The sequence below is a fragment of the Octopus bimaculoides genome, chromosome 10, assembly GCF_046866305.1.
Source record: "Octopus bimaculoides isolate indiv1 chromosome 10, ASM4686630v1, whole genome shotgun sequence".
NCBI lineage: Eukaryota > Metazoa > Mollusca > Cephalopoda > Octopoda > Octopodidae > Octopus > Octopus bimaculoides.
Genome location: NC_142937.1, coordinates 15,230,906 through 15,245,277, shown reverse-complemented (window position 1 = coordinate 15,245,277; position 14,372 = coordinate 15,230,906). Strand labels below are relative to the sequence as shown.

The following is a 14,372-nucleotide window of genomic DNA, read 5'->3' as shown; positions in this document are numbered from 1 at the left end:
CATATATGAAGTCTTGACCTGATATCTTTTTGCAATTTTCATTTTTTGCTGCGAACACAATCTGCAAACTATTTTCCTTCCATTTATTTTTTCCACTTTATGGAAGTCAATATTTTCTCTGACATCCACCTCAGTTAATTTTGCTTTTCTCCCAGTTCTGTGCTTTCTGGAAGAGATGCTCTCATGTAACTGAGATGTGATGTCAACCCGAAATTTCAAATGGTCATAGTCCTTTAGTGGTGGAAGTATCTTGTGTCTTTTTATATAAACAATATATGAATTAACTATAGTTGTTAGACAGAATACTGGAGGTATGTGGATCACCATACCTTATATCAGGACTCCAGTAGTTCCACAGTCGAGGAAGCAGCTTGATACCAAACATAATGTTTATAGTAAAAAAAAAAAAAGCTCATATTTCTGCAGTATTAGTTGGCTGCCATAGTGGATCAGGTCTTCTACAAATAGAAATTATGCATTGAGCATATTTATTTGTTTCTTCTGCAACCGTTTCAAAAAAACTTTTCACTAAAAAAATGAAAATAAATAATCCAGTGGTTGAGCATCAGGAAATAGATTGTGTTGTTGACCAGTCTTTTTTGTCAAATCGGGAATTGTGGTTGATGTAGTAATCTTCAGCCATATTGCCGTAATGTTTTCAATATTATTTTTATTCAGTTCTATATTTAAGAGATGAGGAATTATTAACATTATTTACATTTGACGGATATTTGTCCTCATCTTGTTTGTTGTTAACACAACGTTTCGGCTGATATACCCTCCAGCCTTATTTACATTTGACAAATATCCGTCAAATGTAAATAATATTATTTTCATTATCAAGATATTGCTCATCTGAAGAAGATTCATAAATATCAGCTTCATCCAAAGACAAATCACTGTTGTTTTTGTTTATATTTTGTACATCATCATCAGTAAAACCTTCAGAGTTGGAATCCTTACTTTCTGATGTCATATCGTTAAAAACTAAGATTTTCACTTCTCTTCAAACATAGGTAAAACCAAAAGGTATAAAAAATTTCATGATATTTTTACTTGAATAAAAGCAGGAAAGGCTTTATCTCATATCTTGAAGCTACGAGAATCCAGTAACGTGATTTGTTTATTATTTCGTAGAAGAATCAGATACGACTGGATTTGGCCAGTTCAAATAAATAATGGGGAATTTTTGGCTGGTTTTTGGCTGGTCTGAACACTAAAGGGTTAACACAAGATTGAACATTTGTAGGGAAATGGTAGAGTTGATTGTGTTGGCTTCTGTTACAAGGCTGTTATTTATTTTTATCCTTTCTAGAAGGATGAGAAAACAAGTTCATTTTCTATGAGGTTTCAACACAGAATTGATAGATACACTATTTAAAGACAGTTGGTCAGACACAGTAATGTTTGTTTATACAGCTCTGTCTGTTGGAAATCTGAGAATAAGATAATTTGAGGCTACACCCTAAATTAAATTTGTATGATTACCTGATAAGGTAAAATTGTGCAAGAAGCCTGTGAACTTTGATCTGGTTTCAAACAAATGTATATCATTTTTATTTTGTGTAGAATTTAACACTTTTTAGTACGTTTGTTACAAAGCGTATGTACAAATGATTTGAACATAACCTATAAGAAAAACTTTAATTTTGGTGACTGCTTAAAAACTTCACATTTTTTAAAATAAATGAATTGGTTGACTGACCTTTGCATTTTAAAATGAGAATAGCTTTGTGTTTCTCTCTCCATAGTTGAGCTATTCTTGCTGTTTTCCTAGATTATCATAGGCTGACATTTACCAACCTTCCTTGCCCTTTCTGCTAGTTTTACAATAGAGTAGTTGATGCAGTTTTCAAATGTTGGAAAACCTGCTTCTGTTGTGGTTTGTCAGTAATTCAAAACTGCCGTTACTGATACTGTGAAGGCACGTGGCCTAGTAGTTATGGTGTTGCACTTACGATTGCTAAATCGCAGGCTTGATTCCTGGACTGGGTGGTGTATTGTGTTCTCGAGCAAAACGCTTCATTTCATGTTGCACCAATCCACCCAGTTGTAAATGGGTAGCCCTGTTGGGGAATAGTCTTCTATTCTTTAAGCCAAATTGGTCACCATACAAGATAACTCTACCCTAAAAAGTGAACATTTTTGGTTTGAAATGAAACATATTTACTGGGATTATCTAAATTTACATTTGTCTTTCAAACAATTTTTTTCCTTCAAAATTTTAGTAATAAAGTTTTAGTTTAAAATAGCTTTAAGACAGATATTCACTCATGTGTATCCAAAGTTTTGACTAATACTAAATATATCCCACACTCTCTCATAGTGTCACTGACCAGTTTATAGATGACTTGGCAAATATTTCTTTACACTTTATATTATACAAGACTATTAACATTAAAACAAAGTGAATATTATGGTGTGTGCGTGTGTGTGTATGTTTAAATCATTATTATAACTCTTCTACAACATAGTTGTTATATATGTTTTATGTATTCATTATAATTTAATTTTCCACTTATCTCCCCCACCTGTGATGGGCAGTGATGTAGTGAAAGGTTCAGGCATGGTTGTGCAGCTACAAAAAACTTCTCAATTACATGGTTTGGGTTCAGTCTGCTTCTGTGGAACCTTGGACAATGCACACACACACACACACACACACACACACACACACACCCTTTCTCTCTCTCTGACAGGTCTTTTTTTTATTTCCATCTACCAAAACCACTTGCAAGGCATTGGTTGACCTGGGGATATAGCAGAAGACATGTGCCAAGCAGTGGGAGTGAACCCCAAATCACATGGTTGTGGAGCAAACTAATCATCATATATATATATATTCTCACTATATTTCTTAACTGGCTCTAGCTTTTGCACTGCTATATATCTATTATATTAATTTATAGCATTTATTAATTGAAACATTTTGTCTACATAAGTATTTAGCATAGGATATTAATTTTATTTAGGTTTATATTTTAATCAGTTGGTTCTAAATGATAAACTATACTTTGTCTTCCATTGCAAAACAAATTTCGAATCAGCCTTTGGCATTCATCCATTTTTTTCATCTGCCTTCTTTGTTTTCCTCTCCATCAGTAGTATGACTGTTATCATGATTTCAACACTGTGTTAGATCTATTGTTTTCTCAAGAAGCAGTATTTGTGAACTTTAAATTGACTGACTGATATTGTTTTGCTTGTGTGGTTCTTTTAAATCTTTTGTTACCGTATTTCCATTGAAATGAACTGCCTTTGTTTCTATTAATTTTGAAAATAAAGAAAAATTTAGTAAAATAACTTTATTAAGCTGGTATTACGGACATAAATTAATTTGAAATTTTGATGGAAGGTTTTAATTTAGATCACTTCAAAATGAGAAGTTTGTACTGTATAGCCAAGGACAGTCTCAGGCGAGTTGATCTCAAAAGGGTTAATCAAAAGGTTTCAATATGATTCTGTCATGACCATGGACTTCATTTGCATCTAATCTTTTGAATTGGAAGCTTCCAGTTAGGTCTCGTCATTATTGTGTGTGTTGATGGAACTCTTTCAGATGCACACTATGTCAACTCTGAAGTGCTCAAGGATTCAGTACTGTCCACTACACTCTCCCTCCTGCACACCAACGACCTTTCATCATCTTAAACAATTCCCACTTCCTATGCAGATGATATCCTTCTTTCTTTCACCTTCTGTACTCGAGCATCATCTATATGCAATATATTGGGTTGTCCGGAAAGTTCGTGCCGATTTATAGTAGCTTACCTTTCGACTTATTTGCCATGAAAACACTTCAATTCTGGGAAGAAGGTATTTTCAAGTTAAAGGAAAGATGGAGATGCATTGTGCAACAAATTGGTTCATATTTGGTTGATTAAAAATGTAATGTTGAGTACACTCTAAACTTGCAATAATTTCATGAATAGAACCTTCAAAAACATTCTCCAGTGTTGTTATATCCGGGTTTGACTCTTGACAGCATGAATATATCCTCATTGCACATTTCTAGGACCCTTTATTGTACTTCATCCCCAAATATGAAGAACATCCTACCAGAACCTTTAAAGTCACCGTAACTGCTAGTCCTCTCCATTAATCATAATTTCTCCAGATGATGTCACATCCTCAATGTGGCAAAAACTGACAGAAAACACTTCAGCTTTCAACAGTCACACTGATTCTATGCAAAGCTCTTTGTCCAGAGTATGACTTTAAACTGCATCCAGTAGTGGAGCTCTGATTCAGAAGTTGCAGGTACTTTAAGGAGTGTGGAACCACCTCTTAGCTATTATTGTCCCCAGGCCTTCCTCTGACCTCAAGTAATAGCATTTGTCAGGATCCCAGCTATGGGTTAATTAGTATGTCAGAGAATTCCCTCCAGAAGGTACTCCAATGGATCTAGTGCAGATGAGGCCCTTCAGCCCTTTTGATGATTATCTAAGATAAGGTAGCTTCATACAGATCATGCATCCTAGTAATTATTGGCTCATGGCACTTATTGTACCAGACCAATACAAGTTTGAAGGATATAAGAATGGGATTGGCTCTGCACAAACCATGCCCACTATAATGATATTCATCATGCTGTTTGTTCTGTAAAACCCAGACACCAGCATAACAGATTCTTGTTGAACCCCCATTTGGTGAAGAGGCGTAAAAATCTATCCATACAAAGCTCAAGGGAAAGCCTCTACAATGAAATGCTATTTTTACATCTGGATGGCTAATCTCAATCCATCTTGTGTCCACCCTGCATCCCCAGTCATGTACTTACCATTTTGTCCACTTTTTTTTCTCTTGAACATCAACCTTCTGCATTCATTTGCTACCCATGTATTTTTTTCCTGCTACTGTTAATCTTAGTGCTCTTCCAAACCAAGCCATTAAAAAAATAAAATGGAAAAAATTATTGCATATTCAAAGTTATGTTTCTTATTAAATTGTAATTTTTTTTTGCCTGGTTAACTTAACTGACCATCGACACATGTGTTTGTACAGAGTACCCCACATCTAATTCTGTATGTAAACAACCTCCTAGAAGTATGAATACGATAGTTGATACATGACCTTTGTTATTACTTGATCTATCATAGAGAAAAGGTCAACCATCTGATTACATTTGAGTACCTGATGTAAGCCACAAGATATACCATTTCAGACCTTGTTTTCTCTCTATCTAAAGTGCCAACTAGTGAATCTTGCAGTAATACACAGGGTGGACTTAGTCAACGTAACAATACTTCTAAAAATATAACAAAGCAAACCTTGGAGCTGGAGTGGAAGTCACTAAGTCATTTGAAAGGTCACAAATAGCAACAAAAGAACTTCTACTAACAAACAATTGATTGTTTAACCCACATGTTAACCCTTTCGTGTTCAGATTACTCTGTCAGATGAAAGGCTTATTTATTCACATTGTTTGCAATTAATCGTGCAGTATCACGTAGCTTCAAAATTTCAATGATGTGATTGTTTATTTTTAGAATGAGATTGTAGGTGTGACAGGCTATATCTGGCCAGTTTGAACATAAACCAGTTAAAATATTTGGGCCAGATATGGCCAGTTTGAATGCTAAAGGATTAAACAAAAGATCGACTTGTTAGCTCATTAGATATTTAACCAATTGACTAACAAGAAGTGGAATTGAACCAGTGCATGTGTTATTATTGGCATAATGATTCTCCCAAGACAACAAAAATTTATTTCAACACACAAATTCACATCAAGAATTTTGCAAAGCAAATACAAAAATTAAGAAAAAGATGATAACTATTATAAAATCTTTTTACAACATTTAAACTGGCCATATCCAGCCTAAATATGTTACTTGTTTTATGTTCTAACTAGCCAAATCCAGCCTATCCAACCCACCCTTCAATACCATTCTAAAAATATGCTATCACATCATCAAAATTTCAAAGCTCTGAGATAAAGCATGATTAATTAAAAAATAATGTGAATGAAAAAATGTCACATTTGACAGAATAAATTGAATGCTAAAGGGTTAAATTTAATTAACCAGAAAATATTGTACATATATTAATAATTGTGGAAGTTTACAATGAAAAGTTTTAAAAGATGTTCCTCAAGTATAACCCATTACTTTTCCATGCCCCTCTCTTGTATTTATTTCATAGATTTTGCTATTTTCCATTTGATACGTGTGTTCAGCCTATCTTTCATTCTACCCATCTCTTATGTTTCTACTTACTCATGTTTTTACCTCTAAAACCTGAACTAAACATTTTAAAAAACTTAATAATATATTCTGGTTTTCTTACATATAATTAGTAGATCATACTATAAGTATTGTCATTTTGCAGGATAAAGTTTAATTTTCAGAAAATCCTATTTTGTGACGTCTGACACGTTGCCAATGCATTTTCCCACCCTCATTGACACTGATTAAAATACAGGTTTTGATTTAAAGAAATTCCCCATTGACAAGGCAACAGATATATATTACATTACAAGCTTGACTAAATATTCAGGATGTTAATGGAAAAATTTCAAACATAAGATGCGACATATTCTGATTCATTATATTGAATTTGATATTGATCTTCTGTTTACTGCTTTGAAGCAAGATTGTTTTATGATTATATAAAAAACTGGACCAGAAACTGTCTTTCTTGTCACCATTTATTGTAACCTTAACTCATGCCTGGCTTACACCACTTCTGTGGATAAGGATCTTGTTACGTCCTTAAATGGAGACAAGTCAACCTAGACTTGTTGGGTGTTACCTTGAAACAATTGTTGCTGTTATGAAGAAGCACTCTTACACAACACTCCACTTATGCACAAACAACAAACAGTTAAAATCCTGAAAGATTTTACTAATACTAGGCCTTACAACCTCTGGTTTTTCAAGTTGGCCTCATACATACATGTACAGGGTTGGCCAAAAGTCACCCGACAGTAAGTCAAAATTCCATAAATACTTAATATTCAATTTGAATGCTGTGAGTTAAAAAGCATCTGTGCTGGTGCCACATAAAAAGGATCTGTATTGGTGCCATGTAAAAAGGAACTGAGTACACTCTGTAAAGCGGTTGGTCTTAGAGGAAGGGCATCCAGGTGTAAAAGCCATGCTGAAACTAATAATTGAGCCTGGTACACCTTCAGGCCTTACTGGCTCCTGTGCGGGTGGCACATGAGATGCACCATTTTGAGCGTGGCCGTTGCCAGTACCGCCTGACTGGCTCCTGTAGGATTTTCGAGCGAGATCGTTGCCAGTGCCCCTGGACTGGCTTGTGCGGGTGGCACATAAAAGACACCATTTCGAGCGTGGCCGTTTTCGTGCGGGTGACACGTAAAAGCACCCACTACACTCTCTGAGTGGTTGGCGTTAGGAAGGGCATCCAGCTGTAGAAACTCTGCCAAATCAGACTGGAGCCTGGTGTTGCCATCCGGTTTCACCAGTCCTCAGTCAAATCGTCCAACCCATGCTAGCATGGAAAGCGGACGTTAAACGATGATGATGATGATGATGATGATGTTAATGGAAAAATTTCAAACATAAGATGCGACATATTCTGATTCATTATATTGAATTTGATATTGATCTTCTGTTTGCTGCTTTGAAGCAAGATTGTTTTATGATTATATAAAAAACTGGACCAGAAACTGTCTTTCTTGTCACCATTTATTGTAACCTTAACTCATGCCTGGCTTACCCCACTTCTGTGGATAGGGATCTTGTTACGTCCTTAAATGGAGACAAGTCAACCTAGACTTGTTGGGTGTTACCTTGAAACAATTGTTGCTGTTATGAAGAAGCACTCTTACACAACACTCCACTTATGCACAAACAACAAACAGTTAAAATCCTGAAAGATTTTACTAATACTAGGCCTTACAACCTCTGGTTTTTCAAGTTGGCCTCATACATACATGTACAGGGTTGGCCAAAAGTCACCCGACAGTAAGTCAAAATTCCATAAATACTTAATATTCAATTTGAATGCTGTGAGTTAAAAAGCATCTGTGCTGGTGCCACATAAAAAGGATCTGTATTGGTGCCATGTAAAAAGGAACTGAGTACACTCTGTAAAGCGGTTGGTCTTAGAGGAAGGGCATCCAGGTGTAAAAGCCATGCTGAAACTAATAATTGAGCCTGGTACACCTTCAGGCCTTACTGGCTCCTGTTAAACCATCCAGCACATGCTAGCATGGAAAATAGACATTAGATGATGATTGTGTGTGTTACTGTCTCCTTACCTTGGCATTGTGTGATAGTTTAAATGAGTTTGACCATCATGAAATGGTGTCCTTTGTCTCCAGTCTACTGTGAAAACATGTTTAGCCAAAGGGAAATATTACCTCACTTACAAACAGACAGGGGTGAATGACAGGAACGGCATCCAGCTATAGAAAACCCACCTCCACAAATTCCATCTGGCCCATGTGAGCGTGGGAACGTGGATGTTAAAACCATGATGGTACTATTTAATTCAAATTAAATGCAAAGTAAATATTCCCTCCTTTGGCATGTAGCTTCTCTGTGTGTTGCTTGAATCAAAGCCCTATGGAATTTAAAGTCAGGACAATGATGGAAATATCTAGATCATCAGCATAGAGAATGTGTTTTACCTGTAGTTTATTTATCTCAATTTCTTTTTCTCTACAAAACTTGGATACCATGAAAGCCAAGTTACACAAAACTGTAACTACGTCTGTTCATCCTGGTCTTATGTTCATCCAACACTGATGTTGAGGTTGTTTCAATTCTCTAGTGTTGAACTGAAACATCTCGGCAGGATATTGAAGAGCTTATAAAAGTTTTCAAAGTTTAACTGAAGTCTTTCTCACATAACTGAAATAATTTAGTCTTTTTCTTTGCTCTGATTGATTAAGATCTGATAAATGAAAAACAAGCTGTAATTTTGTTCTTATTACTTTTTTTTTATGTCTTGTCAGTTATGTTTCCTTTTAATTTCTTATTTCATGGATGTATGTGCATATATATATATATATATATATATATATATATATATATATATATATATACCGTGTATTAGATAATAAAATGAATGGTCACAAGTTATAAAAATTCTCGTATCTTCCATCTTTCATATATATTTATTGGTATGTATGTAGATATATATATATATATATATATATGCTTTTATAAAGCTACAAAATTGTCACAAAAACTGATACTGTGACAATTTTGCAGCTTTAATAAAAGCATATTACTCTACCTTTGGTAGTTGAGTACTATTTCTTCCACCTTGTTTTGCACCTATGTGCTCACTTCTGTGTGTGTGTGCATGTTTGTGTGTGTATATATACATACACACACACACATATTTGCATCTTGGGCAAGTGACTTGTATTATAGCTTCAGGCTGAATAAAGCTTTGTAAATGGATTTTGTTGATAGAAACTGAAACTGTCTATTTGTAAAGGTGTGTATGCATACGCATGTGTGTGAGTGTGTATCTGCTTGTGTCTCCTCATATTGGCATAGCACGGTAGTTGTAAATGGGTGTTTCTGTCATACAAGCACTATCATTTCTAATATTCTTTGGAACATATTTGAACATGAGGAAATATTTCCTTGCTTGGAAACAAGTGAGGATTGGCAACAGGAATAGCATCCTGCCATAGAAAAACTGCCTCTAGAAACTCCAGCCGATCTATGCAAGCATGGAAAAAATACATGTTAAGAATGGTGATGGCACAAACATGCCTACTTATGTATATATCAAATTTCTGACAGTCATACTATTGGCAAAACATTCTATTCACAGTTAGGAAAATTATTATAATTATTAGACTTTATACATGGTATTGGGTTCTATAATTGATGTTTGCTGTTGTTAATCATATAAAAAACACTCGTTTTTAACACTCACACACAACCACACAGTGTAGGTAGGTAGGGTAAATCTCAGCTGTTTCCACTTGAAGCTACTGTTCCATTATTACAATCCAATATGTAATCTCAGTTGCTGCTGCATGTTAGTTCAAAATACATGTTAAAATTGAGAATTAATTATGGAAATATTATTTGCAGGATTATTGTATAAGAAAACATGAAACTGGAAGTTTCATAGTATTATTTAAACACCTATAATGGTGAATAAATAATACCAAAAATATTTTCAACTTCCTGTTTTGTTTTACATATATTATAAATTTATTTTTTTTGTTTTTTTTTTCATTGGGTGTAAGTGTAATTAGTTTGTTTTTTTTAATTGTTATTTAGCCCTGGAATTCAAGAGAAAATGTGCAGCCAGAAAGTGAAAATTTAAACTCTAACTCACCACAAAGAGAAGATACTGAAAATCAAGATGAAATTGAACGATTTGTCCGCATTCAATGGTAAGTTTTTTAAACAATATTACCCAAATTTTGTCCTTTGGTGTAAACTAAGTTTGGCTTTGATTCAGTCCAGTTGCACTGCACTGGGCTGAGCAAATCCTTGGGGGTGGAGATTTGATAAATGGAGGCTGTGCAGAAGCCAGTTGTGTATGTGGATGCGTTTGTTTATATCTGTGCTTGCTCATAAAAAATCACAGCATTCAAGAAGCGCTGTTGCTACTTCACCTGTTAATAAACTGTGTTCTTGCTTCATGCTTTTGAAGCCATGTGGAATAAGCAATTCTTTACTTAGAAAATAGGTAAGGATGAGCATCAGAAAAGGGCATCTGACTGTAAAACAATGCCTTGATAACATAAACCTCTAACCCAAGAAAAAATGTATGAATCATCTGCCAGTTCACTTCAACAGCAAAGTGGTGTGTCTGACATCACTTTGAGAGCAACTGGAATAATGCTAGAGGGCTATAAATTATCAATGCTGAAGATATTCCTCTTCATAGCATTGATGGAATCTGAAGAAAAACCCATCTTATGGTACCAAATGGCATAAGAAGAATTATTAGCAGAACAGCATTATGGGTCTTAACTCTGGAGTTTAAAATGGTTGAGCAGCTGTCTGGCTTCCATGCCAGTGGCACGTAAGTAGCACCATTTGAGCGTGATCGTTACCAGCGTCGCCTTCCTGGTACTTGTGCCGGTGGCACGTGAAAAGACATTCGAGCGAGGTTGTTGCCAGTGCTGCTGGACTGTCTCCTGTGCAGGTGTCACGTAAAATACACCATTTTGAGCGTGGCCGTTGCCAGTACCGCCTGACTGGCCTTCGTGCTGGTGGCACGTAAAAGCACCCACTACATTCTCGGAGTGGTTGGCGTTAGGAAGGGCATCCAGCTGTAGAAACTCTGCCAAATCAGATTGGAGCCTGGTGTAGCCATCTGGTTTCACCAGTCCTCAGTCGAATTGTCCAACCCATGCTAGCATGGAAAGCGGACGTTAAACGATGATGATGATGACTTGAAGGTAGTTATCATCTTCGTCATTTTAATACCTACTTGTTAAAGCTTGCATGGTCAGATAGAGTTTACTGAGGCAGATTTTCTACAACCAGATGCCCTTCCTGTAGCTGACCCTTAACTGTTTCCAAGTATGGTAATTTTTCAGTTCTACTGTCTAGCACCTTGAGCAAGTGTCTTCTACTATAGCCTCACACATTGTGAATTGATTTAGTAGATAGAAACTGAAGGAAGCCTGTCATGTGTATTTGTACCTAACCACCACTTGACAGCCAGTGTTGGTGTATTTACATCCCTATAACTTAGTGGTTCAGCAAAGGAGACTGAGAGAATGAATATCTAGTTAAAAAAAAAAAATTACTGGGGTTGATTTATTGTATCAAAAGTTCCTCAAGGCAGTGCCCCAGTATGGCCATAGTCTATTAACTAAAACAAGTAGGAAGGAATTCCAGCCATGTTTTGTGATTCCGCTACCTCAACAGCTCCTTTATAAGATCCAGTGGCTAAGGACATCATCAACATAAAAAATGTCCATGCATTAAGACGATGATATGATTATAATTGCAATCCTTACCATCCAGCATTGCTGTTCACATAGTTATTCCAACAATACACTACACTGATGTGCATTCAAATTTTCACCTACTTCCCAAGCCATGTTGTCATGTAAAAATGTAGAAAAACACAACAAACGAAATAAAAAAGAAAAAGAAAGCTAATATAAATATCTGTAAAACTGAATTAGCAAAATTATTTTAGTTATTGATATCAATAACTAAACTTTTTTCCTATGAGAAAAGTGATACTGAGAACTAAGCTGACATTTTTCTCTTAATTTCTTAATTAGCAAAACTTTGTTATATAATAATTGGTAATCTGTGTCAGTATTGTTGCTAAACAATGTTCTCATCTAACTGTAGTTGTGAGGTCAGCAACTGAAAATTGAAGACTGATGAATCATGAATTATGAATGATCAGCTAAATCATGTTTTGATTTTCTTCTCTCTTTCATTTCAGGTTGTTACTCCAACCATTAAGTGGTTTATCTGAAGATACACAAAACAGTGGCTTGTCTATGTAAGGATATTTGTATTTTAAAATTTATTCTTGTGCCCGTTTTATCTATATAAAATAAAAGAGTGGGGGGCAGGATTAGGGAAACGTGTGGCTGTGTGGTAAGTTTGCTTCCCAACCACACGGTCCTGGGTTCATTCCCACTATGTGGCACCTTGGGCAAGTGTCTTCTACTATAGCTTTAGGCCAACCAAAGCCTTGTGAGTGGATTTGGTAGACGGAAGCTGAAAGGAGCCCATTGTGTGTATGTGTAAGTTGATAATATCTTATGATCAGCAAAGTAGTGGGGTTGATTCATTCAACTGCAGACTTTTCAAGGCAGTGCTCCAGCATGGCAGCAGTCTAATGCTTGAAACAAGTAAAAGATTATCATTTCCTGTACTCTCTCCTCTACTATGCTTCTATCACTCTCCTCCACCACCCTTCTATTATACTCTCTTCTTTCATGCTCTTAGTCCTCACTCTTTCTCCTTTGCATGTCCTTCTTTAAACAAATGGTGATGAAAACATTGTATAGAGAGGACTCTTTAGTCTTGCAAAGAACAAGATCTCTAGTGCTGAGGTCATAAATTACACCCAGTTCACTCTGTGAAGTGGTTGGTGTCAGCTAAGGTGTTCAACTCTAGAAACAATGCTAAAAGTTGGGGCATACGAGTGAGGCACAGGCATGAGCCTTGTGAGTGGATTTGATAGATGGATACTGAAAGAAGCCCATCATATATGTGTGTGCATGTGTGTGTGTTTGCACTCATGCGTGTTCATGTGTACATCTGTCTTGACGTCACTTGGTGGTTGTAAGCAAGCATCCCCATCATACAAGCGGTGTTGTTTGTTTTCAGTCTTACATGGAAACGTTTGCACATGGGAAATATTACTTCGCTTGGAAACAGGTGAGGGTTGGTGACAGGAAAATCTGCTCCAACAAATTCTGTTTGACCCACAATAGTATTGATATGTGGATGTTAAATGGTGATGTACATATATGGGTATGCCTTTGTGTTTCCTTGTCGTGACATTGTGTGGTAGTCGTAAATGAGCATCATTGTCATATAAGTGGTGTTATTTGTTTCCAGTCTTCTGTGATCAATGTAATAAAATACCAGTCATATATTAGAGTCAATGTTATCACCTGAACCCTCCCATTCAAAATTACTAGTCTTGTGCCTAAGTCAGAAACCATTATTAAGTCCTATGTTTTAAGTATAATTTCTCAAAATGTTCCGGTATAGACCTCTGGAGATATGCTGTAACTGCGAATACCTGACAAAGTGAGTTCATGGTGTATCCTACACCAGCTTCACATAACCAGCCCCAGCCCATTCAAGTACCTTGGGTTGTAGGGCGACCTGCTGTGCTTGAGGAGACCTTGAGTCAAGTACATCAAAATAAAAATCAAGTGGAAATTGTAGTTGTGATACCCGTGCTAGTGGCATGTAAAAAGCACGATCCGAATGCAGCCGATGCCAGTGCCGCCTTGACTGGCTTCCGTGCTAGTGGCACATAAAAAGCACCAACCGATCATGGCCGTTGCCAGCCTCCTCTGGCCCCTGTGCCGGTGGCACATAAAAAGCACCCACTACACTCACTGAGTGGTTGGCATTAAGAAGGGCATCCAGCTGTAGAAACACTGCCAGATCGGACTGGAGCCTGGTGCAGCCTCCTGGCTTCCCAGACCCCAGTCGAACCGTCCAACCCATGCCAGCATGGAAAACGGACATTAAACGATGATGATGATGATGATAATGATGATGAACCAGGAGCAGTTTCAGACAGGTTGATATCAAAAATGTTAATAAAAAAAAAGATATTTCCTGCTATTCAGTATCTAACCCTTTAGCATTTAAACTGACAATATCCAACCGTAATATTCTACCTGTTTTATGTTCAAACCAACCTGATCTGACCTCTCACACTTTACTCTACAATGTTTTTTCTAAAACTAAGCAGTC

The 14,372-nt window shown here is 36.4% G+C and overlaps 1 protein-coding gene across 3 annotated transcripts in view; it reads left to right on the top strand.

The window, feature by feature from the left end:
- The window catches only part of LOC106875012 (uncharacterized), a 49,503-nt gene that overhangs the window by 25,327 nt on the left and 9,804 nt on the right, over window positions 1–14,372 (top strand). For all 3 annotated transcript variants that reach the window (XM_014922955.3, XM_014922958.3, XM_014922957.3), the window contains 2 exons: window positions 10,224–10,339; window positions 12,367–12,426. In XM_014922955.3, the coding sequence (XP_014778441.1) occupies window positions 10,224–10,339; window positions 12,367–12,426 (176 nt within the window). The remainder of the gene's footprint in view (window positions 1–10,223; window positions 10,340–12,366; window positions 12,427–14,372) is intronic.